Source organism: Lagopus muta, chromosome W (genome assembly GCF_023343835.1).
Source record: "Lagopus muta isolate bLagMut1 chromosome W, bLagMut1 primary, whole genome shotgun sequence".
Taxonomy (NCBI): domain Eukaryota; kingdom Metazoa; phylum Chordata; class Aves; order Galliformes; family Phasianidae; genus Lagopus; species Lagopus muta.
The window spans coordinates 6311076-6330174 of NC_064471.1; the positions used below are offsets into that span (position 1 = coordinate 6311076).

The 19099-nt window shown below is 49.9% G+C and overlaps 2 protein-coding genes across 2 annotated transcripts in view; both read left to right on the plus strand.

Annotated features, from left to right (window-relative positions):
• Positions 1 to 5498: 5498 nt before the first annotated feature.
• The window catches only part of LOC125686462 (uncharacterized), a 221273-nt gene continuing 207672 nt past the window's right edge, over positions 5499 to 19099 (plus strand). Inside the window, exon 1 of the mRNA XM_048930454.1 lies at positions 5499 to 5564. The gene's annotated coding sequence lies outside the window, so the exon portion shown is untranslated. The remainder of the gene's footprint in view (positions 5565 to 19099) is intronic.
• On the plus strand, positions 10421 to 18067 carry LOC125686394 (rho GTPase-activating protein 32-like). Its single transcript, XM_048930313.1, is given in 14 exon segments — positions 10421 to 10495; positions 10802 to 10924; positions 11494 to 11571; positions 12360 to 12441; positions 13147 to 13235; positions 13237 to 13291; positions 13881 to 13983; positions 14248 to 14380; positions 14913 to 14995; positions 15343 to 15450; positions 15817 to 15962; positions 16306 to 16330; positions 17306 to 17451; positions 17640 to 18067. Coding segments are annotated over 14 exon segments (1653 nt in total). The 5' UTR covers positions 10421 to 10441.

Here is a 19099-nt window from a genome sequence, read left to right on the forward strand (position 1 = left end):
AGGACTAGGGGAAATGGATCCAAGTTGAGGGAGTGAAGATTTAGGTTGGATGTTAGGGGGAAGTTCTTTACAAGGAGAGTGGTTAGGCCCTGGAACGGGCTGCCCTGGGAGGTTGTGGATGCTCCGTCCTTGGACGTGTTCAAGGCCAGGTTGGACGGGGTCCTGGGCAACCTGATCTGAATGTGTATGTTTGGTGGCCCTGCTAGGCAGGGGTTTGGAACTACATGATCCTTGAGGTCCCTTCCAACCCGGGTGATTCTGTGATTCTGTGAATCATTGATCATAATGACATATAAAATACGTAGCTGGAATTTACAAACTAGATATAGTATATTAATGAGCTGGTCAAAACAATTGGCTTTGCCATTGTCACGGATTTGACCAGATCAATCTATGTCCGTGACAGGGGCGACAGGCCTCTGCCCTCCCCCCCCCCCCCCCCACCCCAGTCCCACAAAAATGGGAAGGAAGGAAGGGAGGAAAAGAACAGCGGCAACAATCTATGGAGGAAAACTTATTTTACTATAATATCGGAATACAAGATAACACAATAGATACAATTTAATTGCAATTGAGATTAATAAATCAGACAAGATGAGAGAGAGAGAGTTCCCGGGACCGATTCAAACCTGAAAAGCTTGGATCGGCTAGGAAAGCACCCTCCAGCACCCACTGCAAGGCAGCAAGAGAGCGCCCCCCCCCACCCGGAAGGGTCAGATCCCGTGACTTCTGTAATGTACAGGGATAGGTACTTGGAATTGGGGCAGTGACACTTTAATGCCCCGTACACTACATGATGTTTTGATGTGGAATACTGAAACCCAAAAACAAAAGCAAAAAACAAAAAACATAGAACCATGACATTCCACCCCTTATTCTACATCGTTACATCATGCTTAAAATATATATACATATATACAAACAAACAAAAAATGATTAAAATGCACACATGGCTATATACATATACATAGAATTAGTAACTGCACTCCCCCGGCATCAAGTTTCCTTGTGGTACACACTGGACATCCCCATTCTTCTGCATTACCCACCAAGTGGATCCTGGTCCCTGGGCAAAAACTGTACCACGGAGAGGTTTGCCCTTTCCAGAAGCTGGAAGAACCCAAACTGCCTTTCCTAACATGTTCTTTACATGTACAACAGGGACTTTATCTCCCTCTACGGTATGTAGGGAACTGGATTGATTAGGACCATCACGATTAATAGATCCTCTGGTATTGACTAACCAGGTGGCTTCTGCCAAATGCTTCTCCCAGTGCTTAAATGTTCCGCCACCCAGTGCTTTTAGCATCGTTTTTAACAATCCATTGTATCGTTCAATTTTACCAGAGGCTGGTGCATGATAGGGAATATGGTAAATCCACTCGATGCCATGATCTTTGGCCCAAGTATTTACAAGAGAATTTTTGAAATGAGTCCCATTATCTGACTCAATTCTTTCCGGAGTGCCATGTCGCCACAGGACTTGTTTCTCGAGACCCAGTATGGTGTTTCGGGCGGTGGCATGGGGTACTGCATATGTTTCAAGCCACCCAGTGGTTGCCTCCACCATAGTAAGCACATAATGCTTGCCATTGCGAGATCGTGGCAAGGTGATATAATCAACCTGCCATGCCTCCCCATATTTGTACTTTTGCCATCGCCCTTCCTCCCAGAGAGGTTTCATCCTCTTGGCTTGTTTGATGATGGCACATGTTTCACAGTTATGAATAACCTGTGCAATGGCATCCATAGTTAAGTCCACCCCTCGGTCTCTGGCCCATTTGTATGTTGCATCTCTCCCTTGATGACCTGAGGTCTCATGGGCCCATCGAGCTAGAAATAATTCACCCTTGTTCTGCCAGTCCAGGTCTATTTGAGCCACCTCAATTCTGGCAGCTCGATCTACCTGATGGTTATTTTGCTGTTCTTCAGTAGCCCGACTCTTGGGCACATGAGCATCTACATGGCGCACCTTTACAACCATAGTCTTTGTTCGGGCAGCAATGTCTTTCCACAGTTCAGCAGCCCAAATAGGTTTACCCCTTCTTTGCCAGTTATTTTGCTCCCACTGCTGTAACCACCCCCATAAGGCATTTGCTACCATCCATGAGTCAGTGTAAAGATAGAGCATTGGCCACCTCTCCCGCTCAGCGACATCTAAGGCCAGTTGGACAGCCTTTACCTCTGCAAATTGGCTTGATTCGCCTTTACCTTCAGTGGCCTCTGCAACTCGTCGTGTGGGGCTCCACACAGCAGATTTCCATCTGCGATGCTTTCCCACAATACGACACGATCCATCTGTGAACAGGGCATATTTCTTTTCATTCTCTGGTAGTTCATTGTATGGTGGGGCTTCTTTAGCACGTGATACTTCTTCTCCTGGTGGTGTTCCAAACTTTTTACCTTCAGGCCAGTCCATGATGACTTCTAGGATTCCTGGACGGCTGAGGTTCCCCATCCGCGCTCGCTGTGTAATCAACGCAATCCACTTACTCCAGGTGGCATCAGTAGCATGATGGGTGGAGGGAACCTTTCCTTTAAACATCCAGTTCAGCACTGGCAGTCGAGGTGCCAGAAGGAGCTGTGTCTCAGTACCGACTACTTCGGAAGCAGCCCGAACCCCTTCATAAGCGGCTAAGATCTCCTTTTCAGTTGGAGTGTAGTGCTCTTCAGACCCTCTGTATGCCCGACTCCAGAATCCCAGGGGTCGGCCTCGTGTCTCTCCTGAGGCTGTTTGCCACAAACTCCAAGTGGGACCGTTCTGTCCAGCAGCAGTGTAGAGGATGTTCTTTATACCCTGCCCCGTTCGTACTGGTCCTAGGGCCACGGCACGGGCTATCTCCTGTTTAATCTGTTCAAAAGCCTGCTGCTGCTCAGGGCCCCATGTAAACTCATTTCTCATTCGCGTCACATAATAAAGGGGGCTTACAATGAGGCTGTAGTTTGGAACATGCATTCTCCAAAAGCCCACTGCACCCAGAAAAGATTGTGTCTCTCTTTTGCTAGTGGGTGGAGACATAGCAGTGATTTTTCTCGATCACATCTGTCGGGATGTGACGACGGCCATCTTGCCACTTTATACCTAGGAACTGAATCTCCTGGGCAGGTCCTTTCACTTTGCTTCGCTTAATAGCAAAACCAGCACTCAGAAGAATTTGGATCATCCTCTCTCCTTTTGTGAAGACTTCTTGTGCTGTATCGCCCCACACAATGATGTCATCAATGTACTGCAGGTGCTCAGGAGCGCTGCCCTGTTCCAATACAGTTTGGATCAACCCATGGCAAATGGTCGGGCTGTGTTTCCACCCCTGGGGCAAACGGTTCCAGGTATACTGAATGCCCCTCCATGTGAAAGCAAACTGTGGCTTACATTCTTTGGCCAAAGGGATGGAAAAGAAGGCATTAGCAATGTCAATGGTGGCATACCATTTGGCCGCTTTTGACTCCAGTTCATACTGGAGTTCTAACATGTCCGGCACAGCAGCACTCAGTGGGGGTGTGACTTCATTCAGGCCACGGTAGTCCACCGTCAGCCTCCATTCTCCACTGGCTTTACGCACTGGCCATATGGGGCTGTTAAAAGGCGAGTGAGTTTTGCTGATCACTCCCTGGCTCTCTAGTTGATGAATTAACTTATGAATGGGGAGCAAAGAATCCCTGTTGGTGCGGTACTGACGCCTGTGCACCACTTTTGTAGCAATCGGTTCCTGTTGCTCTTTTACTCGCAGCAGCCCCACAACAGATGGATCTTCTGACAGGCCAGGCAAAACAGACAGCTGCTTAATGTTGTCTGTGTCCACAGCAGCTATTCCAAAGGCCCACCGATACCCCTTAGGATCCTTGAAATGCCCCCTTCTGAGATAATCAATACCTAGTATACATGGAGCCCCTGGGCCCGTCACAATAGGATGTTTTTGCCAGTCCTTACCAGTGAGGCTTATCTCAGCCTCCAACACAGTCAATTCTTGAGAGCCCCCGGTCACTCCAGAAATATGGATTGATTCTGTCCCTTCATGACTCGAGGGCATCAGAGTGCACTGTGCACCAGTGTCCACCAGGGCCTTATATTTCAGTGGTTCTGATGTGCCAGGCCATCGAATCCACACAGTCCAATATACTCTATTATCCCTTTTCCCCCCCTGACTGAGGGCAGGGCCCCTCTATTCATTACCTGTGGTAACTGGAGCAACTGCACTGGTGGTAGATCTGCCTTGTAATTCTTTCACCCAGGCTCGTAGTACAGGAGTAGGTTGACCGGGCCACTTCCTCATGTCTTCTCCATGGTCACGTAGGTAATACCATAAGGTAATTCGCGGTGTATTATTCCTTACTTGAGCCGGAGAGCGTCTGCCTCTAACAGCTGAGATTTTTGATCGTGCACGTAAGAAGGAAGGTTCATCGTCTTTAGTTAGGTGGGCTCGCAGAAGTCTCATCGTCTCCTTCATCTCCTTCACATCCTTCGCTAGACTTGTTTGATTATTCTGATCTTCATCCAGCGTCTCTGATACTGCTACAGGTTTGTCACGGTTAATCAGTTGAGACACTTGCTCCGTCATTCTTGATATTGCAGCAACGGCAGAATGAATTGGGGACAGCAATTGTTCGTAGTTTTGGAGCGTAACAATTAATTCATAAACTAAGGGCGTTCTCTGTTGTTCCTGGTATCTGTCACACGCTGATGTTAGTGTAGCGGCATATTTGTCCGGCGCTGTTGTCACGATTTTCTGCCATATCTCAGGCGTTGTCCTCACTCTTTCAGGGTCGCGGTTTTGTTGTGGGTGGTTAGGAACAAAGTCAGGGTCATACAACATTTCCACCACGCCTATTTCCCTCAAATACTGGATATCCTTTTCAACTGTATCCCATTTTTTCATTGAAATCTTCAAGCTATTTTTGAAGGGATACTTTTCCTTCACAGCTGTTAACACTCGTTCCCAGAGGGAGGCAGCCTCATCCGAACATCGACTAATTCCTCTATCAATAGCTGGATCTCTGGCAATGGCACCTAGTTGGCGAGCTTCATTACCATCCAGAGACAAGCTATGGGCCCCACTGTCCCAACAGCGAACCAACCAGGAAACAATACTTTCATTCAGGCGCCGTGTGAACTCCTTTCTTGAACCTTGGATTTCAGTCATCTTTAGAGGCCGGCGAGTAGTAATAGAGACTTCCTCTTCATCACTCTCTTCTGCATGTCTCTTAGTTTTCGCTTTTGCCTTTCGCGATGGTGGTGGTTCTGAGGAGGGCCCCTCGCCTGGATCTTCCTCCTCCTCCTCCTCTTCTTCTCTTTTTCGTTCAAGACGCGAAGACACTCGTTTCCATTTCTTGCCCTCCACAGGAGCAACTGGTATTGTTACTGGTGTCTCCCGTGATTGATTAGATTTGACTTGGGGATTTTCCCCTTTGGCTTGAACCTCAGCTGGGAAACTCTCTCTCTCTAGAATGGTATTATATAGGGCACGGTAAGCACAAGCCAAACCCCAAATAAGTTGTACCTCCTTAGATTTATGTAAGCCGCATAGTCCCTGACTCAAATACTGGCTTAGTTTCTCAGGATCCCACAGGTGTTCAAGAGTAAAATCCCATGACACTGCGGGTCCCCATGCTTCTAAGACCTTTCCTAAACCTCTCCATATCCCCTGCCAGTCATCATTCTCTAGTTTTGGAGAAGACTCCTTCCCCTTATTACAAATAAAGAATACATTCAGGAGAATTGATGACACGCACACCAACATGACTATTAATTCAGGATTCAAAAAACGTTTGACAAACCGAGAAGAAAACCCGGAGACTGGTCTGAACATCGTGTTGTTTGTAAAATTAGCTATTCCATTTGGGATGTAGTTGTTTGTGAAATTAGCCATTCCTTCTGGGATGTAGTTGTTTGAGAAATTAGCCATTCCTTCTGGGATGTAGATGTCGAAGTTCAAATCATACCACATTGCAAATAGGTAAAACATAGGTGTCTCCATCAGTGCCCTTAGATAGTTATATACGGATGCAATTCCAAAACACACAAGTGTGAGATGGATTATTGGCCAGTAGGTTGTGACTAACACCATTGCTTTTAATCCTTTACCCAGCACCCCCACGATAACGAGTGGGTTCATCGCTGGTGCTTGCTAAAAAAGGGTTAATGAATTGAAGCTAACAAGAGGAGGGGAAAAAAAAGGAAAAACGGCACTACTCAGACTAAGTAGTGCTCAAAGTTTACAAATATCCCAGAACACTGGCAGTACGCCTAATCTTTCAAGGTCAGGTTTTCCAGCACAGAAACCTGAACTACTGATAATGCTCCCTAACGAAGCTCTCTAAGAGCAGAGAGAAAAAGAGATTCGTTCAAAAAGTTAAAAAGCAGTCGTGCCCCACGTTGGGCGCCAAAAATCTGTCACGGATTTGACCAGATCAATCTATGTCCGTGACAGGGGCGACAGGCCTCTGCCCTCCCCCCCCCCCCCACCCCAGTCCCACAAAAATGGGAAGGAAGGAAGGGAGGAAAAGAACAGCGGCAACAATCTATGGAGGAAAACTTATTTTACTATAATATTGGAATACAAGATAACACAATAGATACAATTTAATTGCAATTGAGATTAATAAATCAGACACGATGAGAGAGAGAGAGTTCCCGGAACCGATTCAAACCTGAAAAGCTTGGAACGGCTAGGAAAGCACCCTCCAGCACCCACTGCAAGGCAGCAAGAGAGCGCCCCCCCCCACCCGGAAGGGTCAGATCCCGTGACTTCTGTAATGTACAGGGATAGGTACTTGGAATTGGGGCAGTGACACTTTAATGCCCCGTACACTACATGATGTTTTGATGTGGAATACTGAAACCCAAAAACAAAAACAAAAAACAAAAAACATAGAACCATGACAGCCATACAAGCCTCCAGAGTAAAGGCTGTTTTTCTATGTGTTTATTATGATATTCTGGCCATTGAAAACTGGAGTGTGCATGCGTTCTTTCCTATATGCACCCTAGTTCTCTGTATGCAAACTAGATGGCACTTTGGATTAAACCAGGCTGGAATTTAGTTGTTTGTATGATAAAGTAACTTTTGAATGAAGAGCTTATTTGTATCTTTCATCTTTTGTAAGAAAGAAAACTGGAAATGGCTGGGAGTGAGGATTATTCTTGCAGCTAAGACAGAAGGATGGGTGCACAAGGTCATTCGGTCCATAGACTTGTCCTGCAGATGCTTACAGTGAGCGAATGCCAACATGGCCAGTACCAATAACTGAATCTTCTAGATGGCTTTTGATGTGATAAGCTATAGCTTGTCCAATTGTAGTATGCTTGGGAACCATGGTTTAAAGAAGAACAGCTGCTGGTATGCTGATTACCTTTTTTTCCTTTTTCTTTTTTTTTTTTTTTTTTTAAGACGCTTTTTTCAAGTTGCTTGTGAGGTTCCTGAATTGCGGGATGAATTCAGTATTGATGAATATTCTGGCTTCCTTCCTTGTCTATCCCTTCTGCAGAGCTTATAGGCATCAATCTCAACGCTCCAGTCGTGGGAGCAGTCCCACCATGTTTCAGTAACAGCAGCTAGATCGTAGTTAGCCTGGTGCACGATGGCTTCCAGTTCCTCCTGCTTGTTGCTCCTGCTGCGTGCATTGGTATAGATGCACTTGAGCCGAGTCATTTGCCTGACTCCCAGCTCTAAAATCGTTCCCCCAGGCTCTTCTCTTGTGAGGCCTGTACTGTCCCCTTCCCCCGTCATAATTAGTTTATTGCCCAGGAAGAAAAGCTTGATGTCTGTGCCAAGGGAGACGTACACCGCACTTGCGCTGCCTGGACGATGTGGAAACTGGAAATTCTGGGGTGTGCTGAAGCATGCCCTCTCAGGTCAGTCTAAGCATACATAGAGTAGACCTGTCGAACAAAACAGGGAATAGACAGTTAAACCCATTCTGTCGGGAAATACTCTCTCCTTCTAAGTACCTTTAGAACGTGAGTTTCTTCAATTAATTACTCAACTCATTTCCTTTTCCTGAATGATCCCAAGTTCTTTTCTCAGGCTACATCTGCACCCTGCTCAGTCCAAGGAGAAATCCCTGCCTGCAGATGCAATGACACAGCATGGCTCCCAACTTCATTTGTCATTGCTTACTGTTATGGTAGCTGCCATCCATGTCCACCCTGCGTATTCTTAGAGCTCTTCTGGAGTCCATGGGGCAGACTTATGGTTGAACTAAAGGGAATTTTTTCATATTGCTCTAGCTCCAGATGATTATCCCTAGTATCATTATATTAAAAAAAGAAAAAAAGGGTGTTTTGAAGTAGAGCGCTATATATACTGTGTCTCAGAATGTGGCACGTGTGGCATGAGAGAGTTTTGAGGCCACGAGGACTGCTCAGACAGCTTGAGAACTGTAACAGCAGAGAACTATAGGTGATGCAGCGCTGTTCGTGCCACCCGCAGGAAGCGGTAGCTGGAACAAAATATGGCCAGAAGAGTGATCAGATTGCGTTTGGTAAGGAACTATTTCATTAGTTGTAGAAGTTTGACAAAATGTATATTCAGGATGATGATCAGCATGCCAGTTGCTGGGACCATGCCGAAAGAGAAATGGTCTGAAAACGTCGGTGCAATTTGCAATATATCCCCTTCCACAAAGCCCTCAGATCCATGCTGCAACTGCATCCAAAGCAACGCAGAGCCCTGTGCTTGTTGTACCCGGAGCTATCGGTGCCAGGAGTTGCTGCTGTGTTTGCAAGGACGTTGTGTCAGCAGTGTGCCGTCAGTGGGGTTGTTTGATGGCAATGAAACAGCTGAATGGTGTACCTCAAGACTGAGAAAAAAGATGGTAGTGGTGACTGTGTCTGGGTATAGATAGCTTGATAGAGATCTATAGGAGTCCAGTGTGGATTGTACATAGGCCCTGTGCTGCAAGGTACACTGTTGGGAAGCAATGTCCATCTGCCTGAGGGCAGGAAGGCCCTGCAGAGGGACGGCCTGAAGCCAGCCGTACAAGGCTGCACAGGAGCAAGCGCTGGGTCCTGCGCTGTGGTCATGACAACCGCATGGCAGCTTATGCAGGATTGGGCTGAGGTAGAATTCCAACCGCCCGCTGATTCTAGAATGTTGGGTGCTGTGTTGGAATCTTCTGGTCCTGTGACATGGTCTTGCCTCCCCACCCTGTTGTCATGGCGGAGCAGCCTGGTGGCCCTTAGTGATGTCACAAGCGGCTGGAATGAGGGGAGGAGCAGTGCGTGCTGCGTCCCTTCATTGGAGCGCTTGAGCTCTGCGTGAGTAGCTCGCTTGTCGCCCTTGTGCAGCGACTGAGTGCCTTCGTTTTCACCCCTTGTGTCTTGCGCAGCATCTTGTAGGTAAGCTGAGACAGGGCGTGAGATACAGGGGTGGGCAGTGAGCTGCTGAGAACTGCTGGCTGGTGGAGCTCCTAGCAGCTCATACTGCTTACTCTTGTCCATCAGACGTAACTTTCAGCCAGTACCTGCATTCCCAAGCGATCCACAAAGATGGCATTTGTCCCATGGTTTTTCCCTTGTCATCTTTGCTACATTGTGCAAGCTCACAGACCTGTTCCTTCTCTCTCCTCTACCCGCTCCCTTGGTGCAGCTTTCGCTCGTGGAAGAGGAGAGCAAAGTGACAAGAAACAGCTGCGAGTTCAAGGAATTGTCTACCTTGTTCTGATCTCCTGCCAGGTACGTGCCACGCTTTGTCCCCCCACGTGGTTGACCAGCACTGTGTCGCACCATGTTTGGTAACACAGCCTCACCCAGCTTTGATGGGACACTGGTCCCGTGTGGGTTTTTTCCCTTCCCCTGCAGCTCCGCCCTCAGAAGGATGCTGTGTGTGGTGCTGTGACCAGCTGGTCTGAAGGAAACCAAACCCTTAGGCAAAGAGTCCTAGGCCCAGTTTGTGCCGAGCTGCAGAGCGTGACCCAAGGTCACAAGCACGCACGCTTGGGCTGTGTGAGTGTGCGCGGCAGCTGTAGGGAGCACAGCAGAGATGCAATCAGGGAAATGTCCTTGATGTGCGGGGCTGCAGCAGGTGCCGGTGGTGAGGCTGCTGGGAGCCGTGGCCGGGGAGCAGATGCACCTGCAGCAATGATTCCTCTCACTGCCCTGCTGCTGTGCTGTCAGAGCGCCCTGGGCGAATGCATCTGCTGCTTTGTGCCAGTCCCCATCTGCTAGCAGAGGGACAGCTGCTTGGTCAAATGCTGCCTAATGGGCTGTCCCATTTGAACAGAGTGAACAGAGTGGTTGCTTCTAGAGCACCAGCTGCTTGGTCAAATGCTGCCTAATGGGCTGTCCCATTTGAACGGAGTGAACAGAGTGGTTGCTTCTAGAGCACCTGCCTGTGCCAGAGGATAGCCAAGGGTAGTTCTCCGGTAGTCTCTCAATACTGTGGTGTGTGAAGAGAGAAAATATGAGCGTGTTTCTCTTCAGTTCCAGCTTGTCGTGCCTGCTGTGATGGGCGTCGCGTGCAGCGAGATCAGCTGTGGGCCTGACATGACACGGATGGAGGTAGAGTACGGAGCTCTGATTGGTCTTTGTTCCCTGATTTGAGCCAGCAGAGTGAGCTGCAGATGTGCTCTCCTGCTTTTCAAGAGAGAGCGAATCCTTGCGGCTCTATCAGTGTCACTGAAAAGCTGCCTTAAAGGCTTTCTTTTCTTGCTGCGGGCATGTTCTTAGCCTTGCCGTTCCTTCTTGTGTGCCCATGATAAGGACCGAGTGCATTTCCTGCAGCTTTCTCTGCTGACGTGCTCCTCAGCCTGAAATCCTCCTCGTTTGCCCTCAGCTCCTCACCATGGCCTGTGCTCTCTGTTTCAGGCTGAGAACAACGGGAAGCCCCTGCTGGTCCGTGAGGAGTCATCTCTTAATATCCCAGCTATTGCTGCTGCCCACGTTATTAAGAGATACGTTGCCCAGGCACCGGGTGAACTCTCCTTGGAGGTAAGCAGATAAGGGCGTTCCTTGTTGTCCTGTACAGAAGAGTATAACATGTGAAGCTATCAGGAATGTTCTCAGACACCTTCAGAGTGTTTGGTGAGGTGAAGCCCGGAAGATTCAGTTCCAGATTAGACTTGCACTGGGTTGGATGCAGGGAGGAGTTCAGCCATCTCTAAACTATGGCTCTATTTGGCACTGGAATCTTCCGATCAAACAGATTCTGGCCAGTGTTGTAGCCTGGTGTCTGAGCAACAGCAGACCGGTGTATGGGTGGTGTAGGTCTGTTCAGGAAGCCCTGCTAACTTAGGTCTGCGATTTAATCGGAGCTCTTCTGTCCCCTGCTGCTTTTGAGAACCATTTCCTGCAGAACAGCTGTATTCTGTACATTGTGAAACGTAGTGATGCTTCTACCTCCCAGTTCAGTTGTACGACTGCAAATGCCTGAAGAGCTGCACTGGTGCAATGGCTCTCAAGCTTGACGATATTGGGCAGTGCAGAAGAATGCAGTCATTTGAGCTGCGCTTTCCTCCCAGCCGTGCTGAAGCTGGGATTGACGTTGCAATCTCTTGCAGGTGGGAGACCTCGTGTGCGTCATCGATATGCCGCCTCAGGAGCTGAGCCCCCACTGGAGAGGCAAGCATGGCTTTCAGGTAGGCACAAGCTTCAGACGTGAGAGCGCAACTTCGGTCGAGGCAGGAATCTCAGCTTAGAGCTGCCCTGCCTGCACAGCACGGCTCCACATGGAAAATGGTTTCCCTGTGTTGGTGTCAGGGGACTTTCCCTTTTGCTGTGGGCTTAGGCCAGAGCTGAAAGTTGGTCTTTGTAGGAAACTGCCTCCTCAATTAACTTAGAAAGAAGAGCCCTCACAGCATGCATCAGGTCACGGCCACTGAACCGCACCTTTGGAAATGCAGCAGCTAGGACACGTGTTTCAGTGTCTCTGAGCTCTTGTGCTTGCACCCATGCAGAAGGTGAAGTCAGTGTCTTTTAGGAAGTCGCTGCCTGTCAGCCGAGATGAGGCAGGGTAACAGAGCCTCTGTGTGCTTGCTGCTGCTGCTGGCTGCAGAAGGCTGGGTAGCTCAGAGCTGGAGATGGCAGCTGCATCTCAGTCAGCAAGCAGAAAGTTCATAGGCTGTGCTAACTCAGATCTAGCTGCATCCATCTATAATATAGCTTCTGTATGAAGTCTTTCCCTTCAGGCACACTTGATATTTAGGGGTGCATAGCATACTTATCCTTTCCCCGCTCCATACACAGTTTTATGGATATTTGCCTGCCAATTTGGAATAATTATTAATTTTAAGCAGGCCATTTTTTTGTTGGATTGTCTTACGGAGCATCCGGCAGGCACGTTATGAGGAAAATGTGATGTTTGAACAGTTCAGGCCTGAGAAACACTGCCTTTAGTATTGCACCTCCCTTCTTCTTCTTGTTACAGGTTGGATTTTTCCCTGGTGAGTGTGTGGAGCTCATTAATGGAAAAATCCCAGAGTCTCTCATCAATTCGGTGCCAAAGCCAGGTACGATGATACATTTGATGGTGCAGGGAAGCTAAATGGAGTCTTTTTTGGGTGTGTTCCATGTTTAATACCTCCCTTATCCTTCCCACGTTATCCTCTGTGCTGATGATCCTTCATGCATAGCACGGGGCGTATGGCTGGTGTTTGTAGGCAGTGAGAATGAGGGAAGGCAAAGGTAGTTCTCCTGCAAGTCAGTACGAGGCTGAGAACAGCCAGCGTCCCTGGTGGACAGATAGAGGTCTGGTTGTGCTAGTGCTTCTGTGCTTGATCAGAACGTGGCTTTTCAAGAGGGTCCTTAATGCCCAGGTTGAGCAAGCTAAGCAAGAGGAGTGCATTAAACTCCATCAGAACGTGCAGAGATTTGGCCCAGTCCTCCTGTGTTTATGACTGGAGTTGGGGAAATCCTAGAATCCTTGTAGAATGGCTTGGCATGGAAGGGAGCTCAAGGATCATCAAGCTCCAAGCCCCCTGCCTCAAGCTGGGCTGCCAACCAAGCTCCACATTTAATGTGGGACTGGACCAGGCTGCCCAGGGCCCCATCCAGTCTGGCCTTGGACTCCTCCAGGGTTGGGGAAAATCCATTTTGGTACGCACTTGCTCATCATGTTCTTCCCCTTTTGAGGTGCTCTGTAGAATGTGTTGTGCTCGGCCTCGTCCAACGGAGCCAAACCTGAGATGAACTGGTTTCTTCCTTTTGTTGTGCAGTGCCAAAGAAGCGCGGCAAGCTCCTCACCTTCCTTCGTTCCGTGGTGAAGGCTCGGCCAAAGCAACGGAAAGAGCGGGAGGTGGAGAAGGGAGAGGGTGTTCGGCCGTGACCTGGGAGAGCATCTTCTCCACTCTGGTCGTGATGGTAAGGGACAGCCCATTCCTGAGAGCCTCCCTGTTTGGGAACCTAAAGCTGAAAGGGAGATGGTATCTAGCAAGGGGCAGGTTGATACCAGTGGAGAAACGGGGAATGGGAGTTGAAGACTGAAAGATCAACGAGTAGGTGATGGCTGCAAGGTAAATGCTCCTAAGGGACAAGCACATTTGTATTTGCTTAAAGCAAAGCCTGTAAGCCAATCCCCTGGTAGCCTGAAAAGAAAGGAAGCCTTTTGGCCAAAGAGAGTGTCCTGCATCAGTTTCCCAGCTCCTTCCGGGCGTGAGATTTTCCACCTCCATTCCCGTGGGAGCTGTGATGGGACTTGCAATGTCTGCGGCTTCCCCGGAATTACTTTCTCCAGGCTGATTCCTAGGTCCTGGCATTTCTGGAATGCAAAGAACACATCTCTGTCCAGTTTCCTCACCAGCTCCTGCAGAGGTGTCTCTGACAGCTGTCCCCTTCAAGGAAGAACACAGCAGTAGCCTGGCTGGGCTTAGTGGATGGGATGTGACGGGAGCGCAGCCTGAGCCAGGACTTGAATGAGGAGCTCCAGTAACCGCCGGCACGTGTTCTTTAGTCCCCCAGGTCCTCCAGAGCTGCGCCGAGTTCATCGAGCAGCATGGCGTGGTGCAGGGGATATACCGCCTGTCCGGCGTGGCGTCCAACGTCCAGAGACTGCGGTAAGAGTGCTGCGACTGACAGACACAGCTGCCAGCAGGGGCACGTGCCCTGTTGCGGGTGTTCAGAGGCCTGCGGGCCATGCCTTAGCACAAGGAAAAGGTCTTCTTTGGGAACATCCCATCCAGCACGGCTGACGTGGTGCTGGTGGCCGAGTGTTTGTGTTCTCCTGTACATCAGGAAGCCCTTCCAACTCTTGATTGCATTGGGTGTGGCTTTTGACTTGCTTTCCTCTTTCTCAACCATTTTCGTGTCCTTCTCTGCAGCCAGGAATTTGAGTCTGAGCAGGTTCCTGAGCTAACGGTCCGCGACGTTCACAGCGCGAGCTCCCTCTGCAAAATGTACTTCAGGGAGCTCCCGACCCCCCTGCTGACCGACCAGCTGTACGACAAGTTCTCGGTAAGCACAAGGCAACGCCTTTCCTTTCCCTCTTCCCTGGGCCTCTTGGGAGATGGCTGCAGCAGTGCCCCAGCTCTGAGGCCCTTCTTCTGTTAGCCCCACGGGGTTTACTCGCATGTCTTTGCCACATCCTGCATCGTGCTGATGCCACTTCTGGTGGCCCCAGGAGGTGGTTATTTCCATATTCATAATGCTTGTGTGAATTCCTGTGTTGTTTGTTTGTTTGTTTGTTTGTTTTTTGCTATTCCCCAACTATTTCTGGAACGGGAAGGGGATTAATAGCCAAGTGGACTTAGAGATTAATGCCCCCCTGCGAGGAGCTGAGCTGCCCAACCAGGCTGTAAACCGGCCCGGTGCTTGGACTCCTTGGCCGTGGTGGCACCAGCTGCGTGCCGCTATGTTCGCCAGTTGCCTCTGGGGAGGCCTAAAATCTTTCTCAGTGCTGACCAGCAGCGCGCTGTGCCCATGGTTCCTGACCCTGCGGCAGGTATCTCGCCTAATTTTGTCTCAATCCCTTTCTGCCCTTTTCCAGGATGCTGTTGGTGCCACTACGGAGGAGGAGCGGCTGGTCAGAATGCGGGACGTCATCCAGCAGCTGCCCGCTCCTCACTACAGGTCAGTGCTGCCCTCAGCCTGCAGAGCTCAGCCCTGCTGCACTTCAGAGGGCATTGGTGCAATTCCAGGCTTTGTCTCACGCGAGCAACGGGATGCCTGGGTGTGCTGAAACACTGCATGGGGTTAATTTGTGGGGTCAGTTCCTGGGCACGGGGGCACGCTTGGTGCAGCTGATGGCTGTGCTGTGCTGGTGCTGGGTGCTGCAGCGTGGCGCTTGGTCAAGTTGGGTCTACTTCATCTTCAGCATCAGTAGCAGTAATAACAACTAGTGTGAATTGAGGTTTGCTTTGTGAGTCGCAGCACGGCATGCTGGCTGGTGCTGAACATTTGCCTCTCTTGTTTCCCAGGACCCTGGCGTATCTGATGAGACACTTGGCCTGTCTGGCTGGGCACTGCTCCACCACAAACATGCATGCGAAGAACTTAGCGATTGCGTGGGCTCCAAACCTCTTAAGGTAAACTTCTTTTTCCGTTTCAACAGAACTCTTACATCTGTTCTCCAGTAGAATAAAGCAGTCCTCCCTTCTGCACCACATGTGCTCTTCTCCTGTAAAATCTGCAGTGAGTGGCTGACAGCAGAGCAGGAGCCTGGACTGTTCTCCAACCCCACGTGGGCACAATTTCTAGCTGAGCATTGCTGCTCTCTTGTTTAGATGGGACTGGTGTGTCCTTGATCAGCCAGGAGAACTTCTTCAGTGGCATCACTGATTGCCCACTGCGGAAGTCTCCAGAGAACAAATGTGACAGCTTTGGGCTGCAGTAATTCAGACCTGGGGAAGCGATCTTGGCTGAATGACTTCTAAAACCTGCCTTTTCTACAGATCACAGCAGAGCGAGTCTGCCTGCGCCAGTGGGAGAGCTGCCTGCACGGAACTGCAGACGCAGTCGTCTGTGGTGGAATTCATCATCGACCACACAGACGTCCTCTTCTGCTCCACATCTGGACGTGACCTCGCAGGTGGAGCAGGTGAGTGTCTTCCTCCATTAGCTTTATCTTGGTCCGGTCACCATCACTATGATGTCTTGGAAGCAGGTGAAGCTTGGTGAAAGTGTGGCAGCGAAGCTTTCTGAGTTCACCATACCTGCTTTCTAGGGTTTTTGTTTGCCTGTTTCGATACAGGGAGCTGCTCTTAATTATGACTGCATCCTTTGCCATAGACACGCCTCTGAGCACATGGTTATTTTGAGCTGCTCTTCTTGCAGCGGCTTGGTTAAGCAAGTCTGAGGAAAACACAGCAGCTCCCCCGGACCTGTGATGGCTGTGCTGCCGCTTTCTGATCCTGGCTCTCACCTGTGGTTTTCCCTTCCAGGGCACAGTTCTCTCTCAGGGCCCCAGTCTGTGCAGGCGTCTTCTCCTGCTACCGAGCTGCTCAGCCTGGAGGAGGCGCAGGCACGGAGGTGAGGCCACAGCAGCTCTCCTGTGGTTGTGACTGAGAGCAGGGACATAGAGGTGGAAGAAGGCCCCGCGGCTGTACGGGGGAAATTCCACACAGTCATCGACTTTCCATCTGAAAGGTAAAGAGGACTTTGTTTTCCAGCAGCTATCATCACTGTTTGGGTGGCTTGTGTTTGTTCTGTCCCCACTATTTCTAGTGCCTAAACTTGTGGAAACTAGATTTAATGAATGGTGCCTGAAGTGTTGCAGTGAATCTCCACTCCACTTTGGACTGTGAGATTGAACTAACATTCAGTTGCCTGACGGGCTGAGTTTAGCCACACAAGGCTGCCGTTCCTTCCTTGCTGGGCAGGCAGTCACGAGATGCACAAAGCCGCGCTGACGTCTACCCTGGCCTGTGCTGGATGTACCTGGAAACGTTGGGGTTTTCTGGACTTCAGGGCCACGTGCCTGAAACCAATTCCGGTTCTCTTCTATGCAGAGCTGTTGGTCAGACCTGCTGGCACGAGAAACTAGACATGGCAGTGAGATGGGCCGATGAGCTGTCAGAGTCAGAGATGCTTTTGACGTTCCTTTATGGCTGTGCAATTCCTCAGCCAGCAGTTATGCCTGCCAACTCAATCAAAGCCATCCTTTAGGCGCTGTCCTGTACAGGTGTGTGGAGCCTGTGGACCTCACGTGCTCTGCATCTTGCTTGACACAGTTGAGGGGAATTTAGCCAGCAAGACTTCAGGGCTGAGCTGTAGGAATGGAACCATCCCTCCACTGCTTGAAATGGAGCGAGTTTCTAAGCTGTGTTTCAGCAGGAACCAGGCGGTGCTAGGAACAAGCAACTGTTGGCAAGAGCTCAGTGCAGCTCTTCCCTCACTCTGCTCCACGCACGGCTCACACCATTCCCTGTTTTCTCTCTCCAGACCAAGTCCACCCAGCAGGATGAAGGAATCACCAGCTGGCTGTTGGTGTTCCTGCTTCAGCCTGGGAAAACCATCGTCTGGGGCCAAACGCCAGCCACAGCGCCGTCCCAGGGAGCCCTCAGAAATAGAAATCGTAGTGCTGGCAGGTAAGGGTGCAAATCCAGCTTTCAACGCCTTGCTTTTCAGCAACATAGAATTCTTGCTGTCAGTGGGCTTGTATCTACTTCCAGCGTTCCATCCCATACCTGACACCTTTAGTTCACCTGTGATCAAGATCCACTTTTGTAATTCAGCTTGTGAAAGTTTGGCACTAACCCCTGTGTATCCTTCCTAGATGAACTGAGCCCTTGTCCACCCAGAAGAGCCGGAGCAAGTAGCGAAGCTGGGCTGTGTGCTTCCACCAGTGGAGAGCTCTTGGGAAGCACAAATGGCTGTGGTTCACATGACAGCCTTCCACGTAACAACAGTGATGGAGAGAGGGAGCTCATCCAAGTTGAAGCCCTCATTTCTCCCGGCTCTGCTGAAGATGCTGACCTGAGCCTGCCAGAAACCACAGTCGCCAGCGTGGACTGTGACCCGGCGCCTTTGCAGTGCAGCCCAGCCCAAGCACAGTCCGAGTGCCCCGACAGCAGCACCTCTGTGCAGGAGCAGGTCGGCATCACCGATGAGAAGCTGTGCCTCTTGGAGGGGGGCTTAGAATCAGGCCCTCAGTCCCAGGCACCGTGCAGCGGATCTGACAGCTCTGAGCCACTCTCTCCATGACCTTTCCATCCAAGAGAGGACGATTCCCACCTTTACCTGGACCTCTCACGCCCTCCTGTCCTTTCCTTTAATAATAAAAGCACACTCGTGCTCACTCAACACCTTGAATGCCTGTGGAGTCTTCATTCATGAGGACTGGGATGAATGCAACAAACAGTGAGGCTCCTCAGCTTGCAACGCTGAGGCTGCAGGGTGCATGAAGCAGAGCTCCAGGTTTGTTCCCGTTTTGTCTGGCTTCGGGATGTCTGCAGCTCCCATTTGGTACGGTAGCAAATAATCTCTAGCATCCTGGATGCTGCTTGTGATAACCCCAAGCTTCCTGGCGGTGGCTTTGTGATGCCTTTCAGGGCTTTTTGATGCCTTGTGATGCCTTGGCTGCTCCCTAACACCTTTCTCCTCCAGCCGCGTCCATTCCTGGCTCCCAATCTCCCAATCTGCAGTTGGCTGAGCCACCACATGTGGGAGCGGTCGTTGGGAGCCGGCTGTTGGAGGCGTGGCAGACCTCGGTGGCAGCCGTTGCTGTCCTGGCAGCAGTGAGGCGGAAGCTGAGGCACGACGGGAGCGAGTGCTGAGGGCAGCTCTGCCGGAGGTGTGCGGGAGAGCGGTCGCGGGACAGGGAGAGGAGCCCTGCACGGCCCCAACCTACTCATACACACAGTTTTGGGTTATGAAAAGGCAAAGTTCCTTTTCTTACAAATGAAAATAGTTCTTTTTCAGGGGAATTGTTTGCAGAGGTCACATTAAGCTGTTGTAAATTCTTGCTGCCCTGTTTTTGTGAATGGGAACATGTCTATTGTAACAGCTGAGGATTTGCCCATAATGCATGAACTAATTGTTGGATAGTAGCCAGGTAAGCACCATGTATTTTGTTGTTGTTCACTGCGTATAGAAAATATTCTGGAAATATTGAGCTGCAGAAAATGCTGTAAGGATTCTCTAAAACCACTGAAATTTCTAATGTGTTATGCAGGCTTATTTCTAGCACACATTTCTATTGTCAGTAAGAACTGCTAAGGACAGACATACACTAAA